Source organism: Squalius cephalus (genome assembly GCF_949319135.1).
Source record: "Squalius cephalus genome assembly, chromosome: 5".
NCBI classification, from domain to species: domain Eukaryota; kingdom Metazoa; phylum Chordata; class Actinopteri; order Cypriniformes; family Leuciscidae; genus Squalius; species Squalius cephalus.
The window spans coordinates 867,501-887,558 of record NC_137126.1 but is presented as its reverse complement, the minus strand read 5'-3'; the positions used below and the strand labels follow the sequence as shown (position 1 = coordinate 887,558).

Genomic DNA, 20,058 nt, shown 5'->3' with positions numbered 1-20,058 from the left:
AATAATGCTTTTATCTTCCTAACATATTTAAGTGACACTTTGTCTTACTGAATGATGTCTTACAGTCATCATCATCATCATCATCATCAGTATCAGTATTTCATTCATATCGGCCTCATCAGGGTCAAAAGTTCAACTCTGTTACAGGAGGAACAGCCCAGACAGCAACATAGTGTCGGCCCAGATCCAGACCACATCTGGCACACATGCAATATACTGTACATCTGGTCCACATCTGGCACACATCTGATACACATCTGGAACACATCTGGCACACATCTAATATACATCTGGCACACATCTGATATACATCTGGCACATATCTGGCACACATATGGCACACATCTAATATACATCTGGCACACATCTAAGGGGCTGTTTACACCTGGCCACTTCATGCGTTTTCTCAGATCGGATAGCTATCCGATCGTGAAAAGACCAGGTGTAAATGCCCTCCGAAACGCATTCGAGACGGATTTGAATCCGATCGTTCAAACCACTTCAGGAGGAGATCTGGGCCACATTCCTGACGAAACTGAACAAGTGTAAATGCATCTGGTTGTTGAAACCACATATGTAAATTGTACTCCTCCCAAAAATGCTAAAAAAATAAACGTGTGAGAGCGTGTTATAGGCTATATGTAATGTTATAGCCAGATATGACGACGCTACTGGAACACGCATCACCGCAGATGAGAAGCTGAGCATCTATTCATCAAGCCAACGTGCAAACTATCGCAAATCAAAGTGAAAGTAAGTCGCAGACGCTTAACACACAATCATCATCATTAAAAGTAAAGAAACGAAATGATCTTACCAGGGCTGTTGCTGCTCTCTCTTATTGCAGTCTTTGATTTTCAAATTTTAGCTGATGATCAATAAAATGCAGCTCATATCTGTTGCTTTCGGTGACGTGCACTCCATTAAATCTGCATATAGTGCGGGAATTGAAGATCGGATTTAAATCCGTTTCGCAAAAACACATTTATGTGACCAGGTGTAAATGGAATCGTTTTGATAAATCAGATAGCTATCCAATCTGAGAGAACGCATGAAGTGGGCAGGTGTAAACAACCCCTAATATACATCTGGCACACATCTGGTACACATCTGGTACACATCTGGCACACATCTGATACACATCTGGTACACATCTGGCATATATCTGGCACACATCTAATATATATCTGGCACACATCTGGCATATATCTGGCACATATCTGGCACACATCTAATATATATCTGGCACACATCTGGCATATATCTGGCACACATCTGATACACATCTGGCACACATCTGGTACACATCTGGTACACATCTGGCACACATATGGCACACATCTAATTTACATCTGGCACACATCTAATATACATCTGGCACACATCTAATATACATCTGGCACACATCTGATACACTTCTGGTACACATCTGGCACATATCTGGCACACATCTAATATACTGTACATCTGGTACACATCTGGCATATATCTGGCACACATCTGATACACATCTGGCACACATCTGGTACACATCTGGCACATATCTAATATACATCTGGCACACATATGGCACACACCTAATATATATCTGGCACACATCTAATATACTGTACATCTGGTACACATCTGGCATATATCTGGCACACATCTGATACACATCTGGCACACATCTGGCACACATATGGCACACATCTAATATACATCTGGCACACATATGGCACACACCTAATATATATCTGGCACACATCTAATATACATCTGGCACACATCTGGCACACATATGGCACACATCTAATATATATCTGGCACACATCTAATATACATCTGGCACACATCTAATATACATCTGGCACACATCTGGCACACATCTGGCACACATCTAATATATATATCTGGCACACATCTGGCACACATCTAATATACATCTGGCACACATCTAATACACATCTGGCACACATCTGGCACACATCTAATATACATCTGGCACACATCTAATACACATCTGGCACACATCTGGCACACATCTAATATACATCTGGCACACATCTAATATACATCTGGCACACATCTGGCACACATCTGGCACATATCTGGTACACATGGATTTCACACAGCCCAGATGTGGGCTGGATCTTGGCTGACACTATGTTGCTGTCTGGGACACTGACTTTCCGGTTACACTTTATTTTAAGGTGTCATTGTTACAGTGTAAATTATATATTTATAAGTACTGAGTAATGTTAAGCAACTACATATACTTACTATAGGGTTAGGGTTGGATTAGGAATTGGTTGAGGGTTAGTTGCATATAATTATGCATCATTTACTGTTATTACTATGGTAAGTACATATAACATATGTAACAAGGACACTGTAAAATACAGTGTTACCGACTTTCCCCACGGTAACATTCAACATCTGGCACACATCTGGCACACATCTGGCACACATCTGGCACCAGTGCAGCTGGTGTTTTACCTCCAGGTCTTTGGTGATGGCATGATGAGCTCCATGTGTGATCAGGAGGATAGCATATGCGCGACAGATTAGCCCATGAGCGGCCTCGATCAGCCCCGCGTGCCAGTGCGTGACGCCCGCCCTCATGATGGCCATGCCCAGCTGGGCGTTATTGGGATGGTAAAGCTTCCTAAGACCAGGAACAGGGAAATAATTGTCTGACTGAGCACAGGTGATCAGAATTAAAGAGATTTACAGTAAATCAACAGATTGCTGGATGAAAGTTTGAAATAACTATTAAAAGTTTAAAGATTTTACTCAAAGAAGTCAATAAAATGTTGCTACCATGTTTTAGCAAGTTGCTAGCCTATTTTAACACATTTTTAACGCTTTATCAAGTTGCTAGCCTGTTTTAACAAGATTTAACACGTAATAGACATGTTTTATGAATTGTCACTTTGCTGGCATGACTTAACATGTTTGCTAACATGATTTACCATGTTCCTAGTATGATTTAGCACACACTGCTAGCATGTTTCTATTATGATTTAACACATTACTAGCATGTCTCTAACATGAATTACAACATTGCTAGCATATCTTAACATGTTGCTAGCATGATTTATTACATTGATAGCATGTTTCTAGCATGAATTGGCACATTGCTAGCATGTGGATAGCATGATTTAATACAGTTCTAGCATGTAGCTAGCAGTACGGTTCTAGCATGTGGCTAGCATGATTTAGTATGGTTCTAGCATGTGGCTAGCATGATTTAATACAGTTCTAGCAAGTGGCTAGCATGATTTAGTCCAGTTCTAGCATGTTGCTAGCAAGATTTAGCACAGTTCTAGAATGTTTTAACAGGTTGCTAGCATGATTTAGCACACAGACTCACATGTATCCCTCCACCGTGCGCTGTGCGTGTCCGGCCGCCTCGGGGAACTGCTGCAGGAAGGACAGCGTCTCGCTAGCGATGCTGAGGACGCGCAGCAGGTACAGGTTTGTGTCTCCGAACAGCGGATCCTGCTTCTGCAGACACTCGCGGCAGAGCTTAACGACCTACAGAAGCAGATCAGCGCCGTCAGATTTACCTCGCAATCGCAGCACTCTTATTTAAACTGCGTTTTATATATTGGACTAATCGAAAATCAACTTTTGATCAGTTTGTCTAAGCAAATAACTATGGAAGTTTGTTTCCGCCACAGAATAAAAAGTAAAAAAGGTAATTGCGACTTTTTATCTCAGAATTCCATGATATAAAGTCGCAATTGCGAGAAATAAACACACAATTCTGACCTTATTACAAAATTGTGACTTTATAAATCGTAATTGCTACTTTATATCACGCAGTTCTGACTTTATATCTCGCAATTCTGACTTTATATCTCGCAATTCTGACTTTATATCTCGCAATTCTGACTTTATATCTCGCAATTCTGACTTTATATCATGCAATTCTGACTTTATATCACACAATTCTGACTTTATATCTCACAATTCTGACTTTATATCACGCAATTCTGACTTTATATCTCGCTATTCTGACTTTATATCTCGCAATTCTGACTTTATATCTCGCAATTCTGACTTTATATCACGCAATTCTGACTTTATATCTCGCAATTCTGACTTTATATCACGCAATTCTGACTTTATATCTCGCAATTCTGACTTTATATCACGCAATTCTGACTTTATATCACGCAGTTCTGACTTTATATCACGCAATTCTGACTTTATATCTCGCAATTCTGACTTTATATCACGCAATTCTGACTTTATATCTCGCAATTCTGACTTTATATCATGCAATTCTGACTTTATATCACACAATTCTGACTTTATATCTCACAATTCTGACTTTATATCACGCAATTCTGACTTTATATCTCGCTATTCTGACTTTATATCTCGCAATTCTGACTTTATATCTCGCAATTCTGACTTTATATCACGCAATTCTGACTTTATATCTCGCAATTCTGACTTTATATCACGCAATTCTGACTTTATATCTCGCAATTCTGACTTTATATCACGCAATTCTGACTTTATATCACGCAGTTCTGACTTTATATCACGCAATTCTGACTTTATATCTCGCAATTCTGACTTTATATCTCACAATTCTGACTTTATATCTCGCAATTCTGACTTTATAACTCGCAATTCTGACTTTATATCTCACAATTCTGACTTTATATCTCGCAATTCTGACTTTATAACTCGCAATTCTGACTTTATATCTCGCAATTCTGACTTTATATCTCACAATTCTGACTTTATATCTCGCAATTCTGACTTTATAACTCGCAATTCTGAGTTTATATCACGCAATTCTGACTTTATATTACACAATTCTGACTTTATATCTCGCAATTCTGAGTTTATATCTCACAATTCTGACTTTATATCACGCAATTCTGAGTTTATATCACGCAATTCTGACTTTATATTACACAATTCTGACTTTATATCTCGCAATTCTGAGTTTATATCACGCAATTCTGACTTTATATTACACAATTCTGACTTTATAACTCGCAATTCTGAGTTTATATCACGCAATTCTGACTTTATATTACACAATTCTGACTTTATATCTCGCAATTCTGAGTTTATATCTCACAATTCTGACTTTATATCTCGCAATTCTGACTTTATAACTCGCAATTCTGACTTTATATCTCGCAATTCTGACTTTATATCACGCAATTCTGAGTTTATATCTCACAATTCTGACTTTATATCTCGCAATTCTGACTTTATATCACACAATTCTGACTTTATATCTCACAATTCTGACTTTATATCTCGCAATTCTGACTTTATAACTCGCAATTCTGACTTTATATCTCGCAATTCTGACTTTATATCTCACAATTCTGACTTTATATCTCACAATTCTGACTTTATATCTCGCAATTCTGAGTTTATATCACGCAATTCTGACTTTATATCTCGCAATTCTGACTTTATATCACGCTATTCTGACTTTATATCTCGCAGTTCTGACTTTATATCACACAATTCTGACTTTATATCACGCAATTCTGACTTTATATCTCGCAGTTCTGACTTTATATTATGCAATTTTGACTTTATATCTCGCAGTTCTGACTTTATATCACGCAATTCTGACTTTATATCTCGCAGTTCTGACTTTATATTATGCAATTTTGACTTTATATCACGCAATTCTGACTTTATATCTCGCAATTCTGACTTTATATCTCGCAGTTCTGACTTTATATTACGCAATTCTGACTTTATATCACGCAATTCTGACTTTATATCACGCTATTCTGACTTTATATCTCGCAGTTCTGACTTTATATTACGCAATTCTGACTTTATATCACGCAATTCTGACTTTATATCTCGCAGTTCTGACTTTATATTATGCAATTTTGACTTTATATCACGCTATTCTGACTTTATATCTCGCAGTTCTGACTTTATATCACGCAATTCTGACTTTATATCTCGCAATTCTGACTTTATATTACGCAATTTTGACTTTATATCTCGCAATTCTGACTTTATATCTCGCAGTTCTGACTTTATATCACGCAATTCTGACTTTATATCTCGCAGTTCTGACTTTATATTACGCAATTTTGACTTTATATCACGCAATTCTGACTTTATATCTCGCTATTCTGACTTTATATCTCGCAGTTCTGACTTTATATTACGCAATTTTGACTTTATATCACGCAATTCTGACTTTATATCTCGCAATTTTGACTTTATATCACGCAATTCTGACTTTATATCTCGCTATTCTGACTTTATATCTCGCAATTCTGACTTTATATTACGCAATTTTGACTTTATATCACGCAATTCTGACTTTATATCTCGCTATTCTGACTTTATATCTCGCAGTTCTGACTTTATATCACGCAATTCTGACTTTATATCTCGCAATTCTGACTTTATATCTCACAATTCTGACTTTATATCTCGCAATTCTGACTTTATAACTCGCAATTCTGACTTTATATCACGCAATTCTGATTTTATATTACGCAATTCTGACTTTATATCACGCAATTCTGAGTTTATATCTCACAATTCTGACTTTATATCTCGCAATTCTGACTTTATAACTCGCAATTCTGACTTTATATCTCGCAATTCTGACTTTATATCACGCAATTCTGACTTTATAACTCGCAATTCTGACTTTATATCTCGCAATTCTGACTTTATAACTCGCAATTCTGACTTTATATCTCGCAATTCTGACTTTATATCTCACAATTCTGACTTTATATCTCGCAATTCTGACTTTATAACTCGCAATTCTGACTTTATATCTCACAATTCTGACTTTATATCACACAATTCTGACTTTATATCTCACAATTCTGACTTTATATCTCGCAATTCTGACTTTATATCTCGCAATTCTGACTTTATATCTCGCAATTCTGACTTTATAACTCGCAATTCTGACTTTATATCTCGCAATTCTGACTTTATAACTCGCAATTCTGACTTTATATCACGCAATTCTGACTTTATATTACGCAATTCTGACTTTATATCACGCAATTCTGAGTTTATATCTCACAATTCTGACTTTATATCTCGCAATTCTGACTTTATAACTCGCAATTCTGACTTTATATCTCGCAATTCTGACTTTATATCACGCAATTCTGAGTTTATATCTCACAATTCTGACTTTATATCTCGCAATTCTGACTTTATATCTCGCAATTCTGACTTTATAACTCGCAATTCTGACTTTATATCTCGCAATTCTGACTTTATATCTCACAATTCTGACTTTATATCTCACAATTCTGACTTTATATCTCGCAATTCTGAGTTTATATCACGCAATTCTGACTTTATATCTCGCAATTCTGACTTTATATCACGCTATTCTGACTTTATATCTCGCAGTTCTGACTTTATATCACACAATTCTGACTTTATATCACGCAATTCTGACTTTATATCTCGCAGTTCTGACTTTATATTATGCAATTTTGACTTTATATCACGCAATTCTGACTTTATATCTCGCTATTCTGACTTTATATCTCGCAGTTCTGACTTTATATCACGCAATTCTGACTTTATATCTCGCAGTTCTGACTTTATATCACGCAATTCTGACTTTATATCTCGCAATTCTGACTTTATATCTCGCAGTTCTGACTTTATATCTCGCAATTCTGACTTTATATTACGCAATTCTGACTTTATATCTCGCTATTCTGACTTTATATCTCGCAGTTCTGACTTTATATCACGCAATTCTGACTTTATATCTCGCTATTCTGACTTTATATCTCGCAGTTCTGACTTTATATTACGCAATTCTGACTTTATATCACGCAATTCTGACTTTATATCTCGCAGTTCTGACTTTATATTATGCAATTTTGACTTTATATCACGCTATTCTGACTTTATATCTCGCAGTTCTGACTTTATATCACGCAATTCTGACTTTATATCTCGCAATTCTGACTTTATATTACGCAATTTTGACTTTATATCTCGCAATTCTGACTTTATATCTCGCAGTTCTGACTTTATATCACGCAATTCTGACTTTATATCTCGCAGTTCTGACTTTATATTACGCAATTTTGACTTTATATCTCGCAGTTCTGACTTTATATCACGCAATTCTGACTTTATATCTCGCAATTCTGACTTTATATTACGCAATTTTGACTTTATATCTCGCAATTCTGACTTTATATCTCGCAGTTCTGACTTTATATCACGCAATTCTGACTTTATATCTCGCAGTTCTGACTTTATATTACGCAATTTTGACTTTATATCACGCAATTCTGACTTTATATCTCGCAATTTTGACTTTATATCACGCAATTCTGACTTTATATCACGCAATTCTGACTTTATATCTCGCAATTCTGACTTTATATTACGCAATTTTGACTTTATATCACGCAATTCTGACTTTATATCTCGCTATTCTGACTTTATATCTCGCAGTTCTGACTTTATAGCACGCAATTCTGACTTTATATCTCGCAATTCTGACTTTATATCTCGCAATTCTGACTTTATATCTCGCTATTCTGACTTTATATCTCGCAATTCTGACTTTATATTACGCAATTTTGACTTTATATCACGCAATTCTGACTTTATATCTCGCTATTCTGACTTTATATCTCGCAGTTCTGACTTTATATCACGCAATTCTGACTTTATATCTCGCAATTCTGACTTTATATCTCACAATTCTGACTTTATATCTCGCAATTCTGACTTTATAACTCGCAATTCTGAGTTTATATCACGCAATTCTGACTTTATATTACGCAATTCTGACTTTATATCACGCAATTCTGAGTTTATATCTCACAATTCTGACTTTATATCTCGCAATTCTGACTTTATAACTCGCAATTCTGACTTTATATCTCGCAATTCTGACTTTATATCACGCAATTCTGACTTTATAACTCGCAATTCTGACTTTATATCTCGCAATTCTGACTTTATAACTCGCAATTCTGACTTTATATCTCGCAATTCTGACTTTATATCTCACAATTCTGACTTTATATCTCGCAATTCTGACTTTATAACTCGCAATTCTGACTTTATATCTCACAATTCTGACTTTATATCTCGCAATTCTGACTTTATAACTCGCAATTCTGACTTTATATCTCGCAATTCTGACTTTATATCACGCAATTCTGAGTTTATATCTCACAATTCTGACTTTATATCTCGCAATTCTGACTTTATATCTCGCAATTCTGACTTTATAACTCGCAATTCTGACTTTATATCTCGCAATTCTGACTTTATATCTCACAATTCTGACTTTATATCTCACAATTCTGACTTTATATCTCGCAATTCTGAGTTTATATCACGCAATTCTGACTTTATATCTCGCAATTCTGACTTTATATCTCGCAGTTCTGACTTTATATCACACAATTCTGACTTTATATCACGCAATTCTGACTTTATATCTCGCAGTTCTGACTTTATATTATGCAATTTTGACTTTATATCACGCAATTCTGACTTTATATCTCGCTATTCTGACTTTATATCTCGCAGTTCTGACTTTATATCACGCAATTCTGACTTTATATCTCGCAGTTCTGACTTTATATCACGCAATTCTGACTTTATATCTCGCAATTCTGACTTTATATCTCGCAGTTCTGACTTTATATCACGCAATTCTGACTTTATATCTCGCAGTTCTGACTTTATATCTCGCTATTCTGACTTTATATCTCGCAGTTCTGACTTTATATCACGCAATTCTGACTTTATATCTCGCAATTCTGACTTTATATCTCGCAGTTCTGACTTTATATTACGCAATTCTGACTTTATATCACGCAATTCTGACTTTATATCACGCTATTCTGACTTTATATCTCGCAGTTCTGACTTTATATTACGCAATTCTGACTTTATATCACGCAATTCTGACTTTATATCTCGCAGTTCTGACTTTATATTATGCAATTTTGACTTTATATCTCACAATTCTGACTTTATATCACGCAATTCTGACTTTATATCTCGCAGTTCTGACTTTATATTACGCAATTCTGACTTTATATCTCGCAGTTCTGACTTTATATCACGCAATTCTGACTTTATATCTCGCAGTTCTGACTTTATATTACGCAATTTTGACTTTATATCTCGCAATTCTGACTTTATATCACGCAATTCTGACTTTATATCACGCTATTCTGACTTTATATCTCGCAGTTCTGACTTTATATTACGCAATTCTGACTTTATATCACGCAATTCTGACTTTATATTACGCAATTTTGACTTTATATCACGCTATTCTGACTTTATATCTCGCAGTTCTGACTTTATATTATGCAATTTTGACTTTATATCACGCTATTCTGACTTTATATCTCGCAGTTCTGACTTTATATCACGCAATTCTGACTTTATATCTCGCAATTCTGACTTTATATTACGCAATTTTGACTTTATATCTCGCAATTCTGACTTTATATCTCGCAGTTCTGACTTTATATCACGCAATTCTGACTTTATATCTCGCAGTTCTGACTTTATATTACGCAATTTTGACTTTATATCTCGCAGTTCTGACTTTATATCACGCAATTCTGACTTTATATCTCGCAATTCTGACTTTATATCTCGCAATTCTGACTTTATATCTCGCAATTCTGACTTTATATCTCGCAGTTCTGACTTTATATCACGCAATTCTGACTTTATATCTCGCAGTTCTGACTTTATATTACGCAATTTTGACTTTATATCACGCAATTCTGACTTTATATCACGCAATTCTGACTTTATATCTCGCAATTTTGACTTTATATCACGCAATTCTGACTTTATATCACGCAATTCTGACTTTATATCTCGCAATTCTGACTTTATATCACGCAATTTTGACTTTATATCACGCAATTCTGACTTTATATCTCGCTATTCTGACTTTATATCTCGCAGTTCTGACTTTATATCACGCAATTCTGACTTTATATCTCGCAATTCTGACTTTATATCTCGCAATTCTGACTTTATATCTCGCAATTCTGACTTTATATCTCGCAATTCTGACTTTATATTACGCAATTTTGACTTTATATCATGCAATTCTGACTTTATATCTCGCTATTCTGACTTTATATCACGCAGTTCTGACTTTATATCACGCAATTCTGACTTTATATCTCGCAATTCTGACTTTATATCTCACAATTCTGACTTTATATCTCGCAATTCTGACTTTATAACTCGCAATTCTGAGTTTATATCACGCAATTCTGACTTTATATTACGCAATTCTGACTTTATATCACGCAATTCTGAGTTTATATCTCACAATTCTGACTTTATATCTCGCAATTCTGACTTTATAACTCGCAATTCTGACTTTATATCTCGCAATTCTGACTTTATATCACGCAATTCTGACTTTATAACTCGCAATTCTGACTTTATATCTCGCAATTCTGACTTTATAACTCGCAATTCTGACTTTATATCTCGCAATTCTGACTTTATATCTCACAATTCTGACTTTATATCTCGCAATTCTGACTTTATATCTCGCAATTCTGACTTTATATCTCGCAATTCTGACTTTATATCTCGCAATTCTGACTTTATAACACGCAATTCTGACTTTATATTACGCAATTCTGACTTTATATCACGCAATTCTGAGTTTATATCTCACAATTCTGACTTTATATCTCGCAATTCTGACTTTATAACTCGCAATTCTGACTTTATATCTCGCAATTCTGACTTTATATCACGCAATTCTGAGTTTATATCTCACAATTCTGACTTTATATCTCACAATTCTGACTTTATATCTCGCAATTCTGACTTTATAACTCGCAATTCTGACTTTATATCTCGCAATTCTGACTTTATATCTCACAATTCTGACTTTATATCTCACAATTCTGACTTTATATCTCGCAATTCTGAGTTTATATCACGCAATTCTGACTTTATATCTCGCAGTTCTGACTTTATATCACGCTATTCTGACTTTATATCACGCAATTCTGACTTTATATCTCGCAATTCTGACTTTATATCACGCAAATCTGACTTTATATCTCGCAGTTCTGACTTTATATTATGCAATTTTGACTTTATATCACGCAATTCTGACTTTATATCTCGCAGTTCTGACTTTATATTATGCAATTTTGACTTTATATCACGCAATTCTGACTTTATATCTCGCTATTCTGACTTTATATCTCGCAGTTCTGACTTTATATCACGCAATTCTGACTTTATATCTCGCAGTTCTGACTTTATATCACGCAATTCTGACTTTATATCTCGCAATTCTGACTTTATATCTCGCAGTTCTGACTTTATATCACGCAATTCTGACTTTATATCTCGCAGTTCTGACTTTATATCTCGCTATTCTGACTTTATATCTCGCAGTTCTGACTTTATATCACGCAATTCTGACTTTATATTTCGCAATTCTGACTTTATATCTCGCAGTTCTGACTTTATATTACGCAATTCTGACTTTATATCACGCAATTCTGACTTTATATCACGCTATTCTGACTTTATATCTCGCAGTTCTGACTTTATATTACGCAATTCTGACTTTATATCACGCAATTCTGACTTTATATCTCGCAGTTCTGACTTTATATTATGCAATTTTGACTTTATATCACGCTATTCTGACTTTATATCTCGCAGTTCTGACTTTATATCATGCAATTCTGACTTTATATCTCGCAATTCTGACTTTATATTACGCAATTTTGACTTTATATCTCGCAATTCTGACTTTATATCTCGCAGTTCTGACTTTATATCACGCAATTCTGACTTTATATCTCGCAATTCTGACTTTATATTACGCAATTTTGACTTTATATCACGCAATTCTGACTTTATATCTCGCAATTCTGACTTTATATCTCACAATTCTGACTTTATATCTCGCAATTCTGACTTTATATCTCGCAATTCTGACTTTATATCTCGCAATTCTGACTTTATATCTCACAATTCTGACTTTATATCTCGCAATTCTGACTTTATATCTCGCAATTCTGACTTTATATCTCGCAATTCTGACTTTATATCTCACAATTCTGACTTTATATCTCGCAATTCTGAGTTTATATCTCGCAATTCTGACTTTATATCTCGCAGTTGTGACTTTATATCTCACAATTCTGACTTTATATCTCGCAATTCTGACTTTATATCTCGCAATTCTGACTTTATATCTCGCAATTCTGACTTTATATCTCGCAATTCTGACTTTATATCTCGCAATTCTGACTTTATATCTCGCAATTCTGACTTTATATCTCGCAATTCTGACTTTATATCTCGCAATTCTGACTTTATATCTCACAATTCTGACTTTATATCTCGCAATTCTGACTTTATATCTCGCAATTCTGACTTTATATCTCGCAATTCTGACTTTATATCTCACAATTCTGACTTTATATCTCGCAATTCTGAGTTTATATCTCGCAATTCTGACTTTATATCTCGCAATTCTGACTTTATATCTCGCAATTCTGACTTTATATCTCACAATTCTGACTTTATATCACGCAATTCTGACTTTATATCTCGCAATTCTGACTTTATATTACGCAGTTCTGAGTTTATATCACGCAATTCTGACTTTATATCTCACAATTCTGACTTTATATCACGCAATTCTGAGTTTATATCTCGCAATTCTAACTTTATATTACGCAGTTCTGACTTTATATCTCACAATTCTGACTTTATATCTCACAATTCTGACTTTATATCACGCAATTCTGACTTTATATCTCACAATTCTGACTTTATATCACGCAATTCTGAGTTTATATCACGCAATTCTGACTTTATATCTCGCAATTTTGACTTTATATCACGCAATTCTGACTTTATATCACGCAATTCTGACTTTATATCACGCAATTCTGACTTTATATAATGCAATGCTGACTTTATATCACGTAGTTCTGAATTTATTTCATGCAATTCTGACTTTATATCACGCAGTTCTGACTTTATATTACGCAGTTCTGAAGACTGACCTCGTGGAAGTTTCCTCCAAGACGAGCCTCTTCGATCTTCACCAGAGCCTGAAGACTGAACTCTGTGGCCTCCTTCAGCACTTCAGCAGACGGCTGCAGACAGAAGAAACCGGCCATTATAGAAACTAGGAATAGGATTTCCACTTCCCATCATGCTTTGCACGGGGCTGATAGGGAGAGTAAATGTTGAAATAAAATGTTATTTTAGGCAATTTTTAGCAAGATGAGAAATAAAGTTCTATGATGTTGGTATTTAAAGTCCCCCTGTAGTCAATCCGTTCATCCCTTAACTCATCTTTGATCACCAAAATTAAATTTAAACGTTTTTCTCCTTGAAAAACTGTTTATACCGTAAAATAGCTTGAATGTAACTCGACACCCTTGCCTCATTTAGTATGCGTGGTTCTATGAATATGCAAATAAGCCCCGCCTCCACTCACTCACTCAGCTCAGAGATCCACTGGTTGACGATCACACGTTGATCTGATTGGTTACAAGGTAGTTTGTGACGTCAGAAACACCAGCGATTTCAAAGCGTGTTTTTGAGACTGTCTTTGGTTCACTGCAGTTTTAAGGAGGAAATACTCAGCAATGCTGTCGACATATGAATTTACACAAGCTTTGTCTTAAAGCATATTAAAAACACATCATAGACATATAAACAACATTAAAAACTATATTTTTGGTCAACTTGAATCAGATCAACGTGTGATCGTCAACGAGTGGATCTCTGAGCTGAGTGAGTGAGTGGAGGCGGGGCTCATTTGCATATTCATAGAACCGCGTATACTAAATGAGGCAAGGGTGTCGAGTTACATTCAAGCTATTTTAAGGCATTTTTCAAAGAAAAACCGTTGAAAAATGTCATTTTGGTGATCAAAGATGATTTTTAACGGATAAAATGATTGACTACAGAGGGCTTTAAATGATTGTATAAACATATGAAGCACCTGACAGAACCCTTTATGGTTTTATATAGAAGCCAGTGTTTCTACACCGGCTGATATGAACCTTCTGTCCGTCTGTGTCTCTGACGGCCGTCATCAGGTCGTCTTTAATGCCGTTGGTGCAGTGCTCACACTTGCAGTCGAAGTAATACTGTTGCTTCAGCATTCGCTGCCGGTCCTTGGACACGTTCAGAAAGTCCACGTAACTCACGGTCAGCTCTTCCCCTTCGGAGATGCTTCCCAGAGCCCTCAGCTCGATCCTGACAACGTTCCCAGAGTTCAGTGCGTGAGAGGACAAAGAGACACAGATGCTGTCTGTGAGCTAACACACTCTCTTCAACAACAACAACAACAACAGAGTGGAGGCTTGTTTCTGCCACCCAAATAAAAAAAAAAAAGAAGTAATTTTTAATTTTTTAATAATCATTTTTTATTATTAAAAAATTATTTTTTTTTAAATATATACCCTTTGCAGGGAGTTTGTCCGACACAGCAGTCAGGAGAGTTAGTAGATTAACGTTGGAGGATTTGAACTTAAAAAACGGAGTGTACTGTCGTCTTTCCACAGTTAAAACAACATTCCTTCTGATGTTCATTCATGTTTATATGATGCTATAAATGAACTAGAAGGAAGAGATGATCGGTTCACGAGCACGAGCAGCTTTAACTGAGGCTCTACAGCGATCTGTCAGACACAAAACGCTATTTATTGTTTAAATTTCTTTAAAAAAATGACCAAATTTGAAAGTTGAGACTTTGTTTCATATCAGAAGTATCCTGGTCTATCCTCCTGTCTCAGTGTGTTGTCAGTGTCTTCTCTGCTCCGCGATGTGTGTTTCACTGCGTGAGAACATGTGGGGCGTGAGAGAGGCGTGGCTTGTCGAACATAGCAACAGTAACTAAAGGGGGCGGGTCTTTGCGAACGGTCAATTCCCAGTTTTTATCTTTGGGACTCTCTGTTAATGAAACTACAGGCAGAAACTTAAATCTGCTTCGCCAGGCCAAAGAAGATGCCTACAGAAGTGGGGACAAAGTTTCGTATAAACAGGCCAAAGACACACTGTCAAAGGAGATAAGAGCTAAGAGGAAAGATGAAAAAGCCATCAATCCTGCATCCGTGTGGAAAGGCATGAAAGATGTTTTACACCAATTACAAGACTTCATCCCCCTTAATCTGCAAGGAAATTAACAATTGGCCGATTATCTGAATGAGTTGTTCTATTGTCCGGCTTAAATGCTCCACCATCATCCCAAAGAAACCCAAGATCACAGGACTGAATGACTGCAAACCTGTTGATTTAACGTCTGCGGTCATGAAGTCATAAGAGACTGGTGGACATCACTGCTGGACCCGCTTCAGTTTGCTCATCGAGCAAATTTATCTTGCAAATTTTTCTCGCAATTGTGAGTTTCTCTCTCACAATTCCTACTTTATTTCTCATAATTGCGAGTTTAGATCTCGCAATTCTGTCTTTTTTCTCGTAATTGCGAGTTTTTATCTCACAATTCTGACTTTTTTTCCGTAATTCCAAGTTTATATCTTGCAATTCTGTTTTTCCCTCGTAATTCCAAGTGTATATCTCACAATTCTGACTTTTTCTCGCAATTGAGAGTTTAGCCTAGACCTCGCGATTCATAATTTTTCATAATTTTAAATTTATATCTCACAATTCTAACTTTCTTCTCTTAATTCCAAGTTTATAATTCGCAATTCTGATTTTTTTCTCGCAATTGAGAGTTTAGGTCTCGCAATTCTGTTTTTTTCCTCGTAATTCCAAGTTTATAACTCACAGTTCTGACTTTTTCTCGCAATTGAGAGTTTAGACCTCGCGATTCTGTTTTTTTCCTCGTAATTCCAAGTTTATAACTCACAGTTCTGACTTTTTCTCGCAATTGAGAGTTTAGGTCTCGCAATTCTGTTTTTTTCCTCGTAATTCCAAGTTTATAACTCACAGTTCTGACTTTTTCTCGCAATTGAGAGTTTAGGTCTCGCAATTCTGTTTTTTTCCTCGTAATTCCAAGTTTATAACTCACAGTTCTGATTTTTTCTCGCAATTGAGAGTTTAAACCTCGCGATTCTGTTTTTTTCCTCGTAATTCCAAGTTTATAACTTACAATTCTGACTTTTTCTCGCAATTGAGTTTAGATCTCACAATTCTGACTTTTTCTCGCAATTGAGAGTTTAGACCTCGCAATTCATAATTTTTCGTAAATTTAAATTTATATCTCACAATTCTAACTTTCTTCTCTTAATTCCAAGTTTATAATTCGCAATTCTGACTTTTTCTCGCAATTGAGTTTAGATATCACAATTCTGTGTTTTTCTCATAATTCCAAGTTTATATCTTGCAATTCTGTTTTTCCCTCGTAATTCCAAGTGTATAACTCACAATTCTGACTTTTTCTCGCAATTGAGAGTTTAGCCTAGACCTCGCGATTCATAATTTTTCATAATTTTAAATTTATATCTCACAATTCTAACTTTCTTCTCTTAATTCCAAGTTTATAATTCGCAATTCTGATTTTTTTTCTCGCAATTGAGAATTTAGGTCTCGCAATTCTGTTTTTTTCCTCGTAATTCCAAGTTTATAACTCACAGTTCTGACTTTTTCTCGCAATTGAGAGTTTAGGTCTCGCAATTCTGTTTATTTCCTCGTAATTCCAAGTTTATAACTCACAGTTCTGACTTTTTCTCGCAATTGAGAGTTTAGGTCTCGCAATTCTGTTTTTTTCCTCGTAATTCCAAGTTTATAACTCACAGTTCTGACTTTTTCTCGCAATTGAGAGTTTAAACCTCGCGATTCTGTTTTTTTCCTCGCAATTCCAAGTTTATAACTTAGAATTCTGACTTTTTCTCGCAATTGAGTTTAGATCTCACAATTCTGACTTTTTCTCGCAATTGAGAGTTTAGACCTCGCAATTCATAATTTTTCGTAAATTTAAATTTATATCTCACAATTCTAACTTTCTTCTCTTAATTCCAAGTTTATAATTCGCAATTCTGACTTTTTCTCGCAATTGAGTTTAGATCTTACAATTCTGTCTTTTTTCTCGCAATTGAGTTTAGATCTCACAATTCTGTCTTTTTTCTCGTAATTCCAAGTTTATATCTTGCAATTCTGTTTTTCCCTCATAATTCCAAGTTTATAACTCACAGTTCTGACTTTTTCTCGCAATTGAGTTTAGATCTCACAATTCTGTGTTTTTCTCGTAATTCCAAGTTTATAACTCACAATTATGACTTTTTCTCGCAATTGAGAGTTTAGACCTCGCAATTCATAATTTTTCGTAAATTTAAATTTATATCTCACAATTCTAACTTTCTTCTCTTAATTCCAAGTTTATAATTCGCAATTCTGACTTTTTCTCGCAATTGAGTTTAGATCTCACAATTCTGTGTTTTTCTCGTATTTCCAAGTTTATCTCACAATTCTGACTTTTTTCTCGCAATTGAGTTTAGATCTTACAATTCTGTCTTTTTTCTCGCAATTGAGTTTAGATCTCACAATTCTGTCTTTTTTCTCGTAATTCCAAGTTTATATCTTGCAATTCTGTTTTTCCCTCGTAATTCCAAGTTTATAACTCACAGTTCTGACTTTTTCTCGCAATTGAGAGTTTAGACCTCGCGATTCTGTTTTTTTCCTCGTAATTCCAAGTTTATAACTTACAATTCTGACTTTTTCTCGTAATTGAGTTTAGATCTCACAATTCTGACTTTTTTCTTGTAATTCCAAGTTTATAACTCACAATTATGACTTTTTCTCGCAATTGAGAGTTTAGACCTCGCAATTCATAATTTTTCGTAAATTTAAATTTATATCTCACAATTCTAACTTTCTTCTCTTAATTCCAAGTTTATAATTCGCAATTCTGTTTTTTTCCTCGTAATTCCAAGTTTATAACTTACAATTCTGACTTTTTCTCGCAATTGAGTTTAGATCTCACAATTCTGTGTTTTTCTCGTATTTCCAAGTTTATCTCACAATTCTGACTTTTTTCTCATAATATCAAGTTTATATCTCACAATTCTGACTTTTTTTCTCGTAATATCAAGTTTATATCTCACAATTCTGTCTTTTTTCTCGTAATATCAAGTTTATATCTCACAATTCTGTCTTTTTTCTCACAACTAAGAGTTTTTAACTCATAATTCTGTCTCGCAACTAAGTTTATATCTCGTAATTCATAATTTATTTCACATAATTCCGAGTTTGTCTTGTAATTCGTACTTTATTTCTCGTAATTCCATATTTATAACATGCAATTCTGACTTTAGTTTGAATTGTGAGACATCAAGTCGCACCCAGTGTTTACGTTTACTAACGTTTTCGTTAAGTTATGAAAACTTTAGTTCTGAATGTTTTTTCTTGATTATGGGAACGTGAGAGACAACATTAAGGGAATGTTCTCTCTATTTTATCATTTTACAATTATTATTTGAATGTTTTGAATGTACGCAGAACCATATGAAAAAGTAGTAAGTACTGACGTTTAAAGAACAAAAACTAAAATGTTTCAGAAAAAAAGATTAATAAACAACACTTTTGTGCTAATGTTTGGAGAACATTATTAAAGATCAGATAACTTTGAACAAATGTTCTATTATTGTTACTGGAAGAATAATTGCTCATAACTTTGAGAGAATCTTGCCAGAACGTTCCCTGTTAGCTGGGCTATTACCTTTTTCATTTTTTTTCTGTGGCAGAAACAAACTTCCATAATTCAGTCTTACAAAACTAAGGGATTATTTGAATGTCATTGCATTCCTAAAATAAACGTACAGTGTAGCTGTTGTGTTAGTACAAAAAACTAAAATCCCAAAAAGCTATTTATGCAACTCACATGCAACACCATGTTAAATCAAATCAAAAATATTTTATGATGAAGACAGTGAATCAGTTCCAACATGACATGTGACACAGACGAGAAGACATGATGACTTGGCAAGTGCTTCTGCTCTTGAGTAACTATCAGACTGGGTTTCATAAGAATGACTGGAGATGTTTACATACATAATATTTATTAAACATTTATTCTCATTTTCGTGTATTTTCTGCTGG

At 34.9% G+C, this 20,058-nt stretch overlaps 1 protein-coding gene across 2 annotated transcripts in view; it reads right to left on the bottom strand.

Moving 5' to 3' along the window:
• smyd1a (SET and MYND domain containing 1a) overlaps positions 1 to 20,058 on the bottom strand; it is a 35,345-nt gene that overhangs the window by 932 nt on the left and 14,355 nt on the right. For both annotated transcript variants that reach the window (XM_079873238.1, XM_079873239.1), the window contains exons 6-9: positions 15,063 to 15,258; positions 14,052 to 14,144; positions 3,356 to 3,519; positions 2,479 to 2,647 (exon numbers count right to left, since the gene is read on the bottom strand). In XM_079873238.1, coding sequence (XP_079729364.1) covers positions 2,479 to 2,647; positions 3,356 to 3,519; positions 14,052 to 14,144; positions 15,063 to 15,258 — 622 coding nt within the window. The remainder of the gene's footprint in view (positions 1 to 2,478; positions 2,648 to 3,355; positions 3,520 to 14,051; positions 14,145 to 15,062; positions 15,259 to 20,058) is intronic.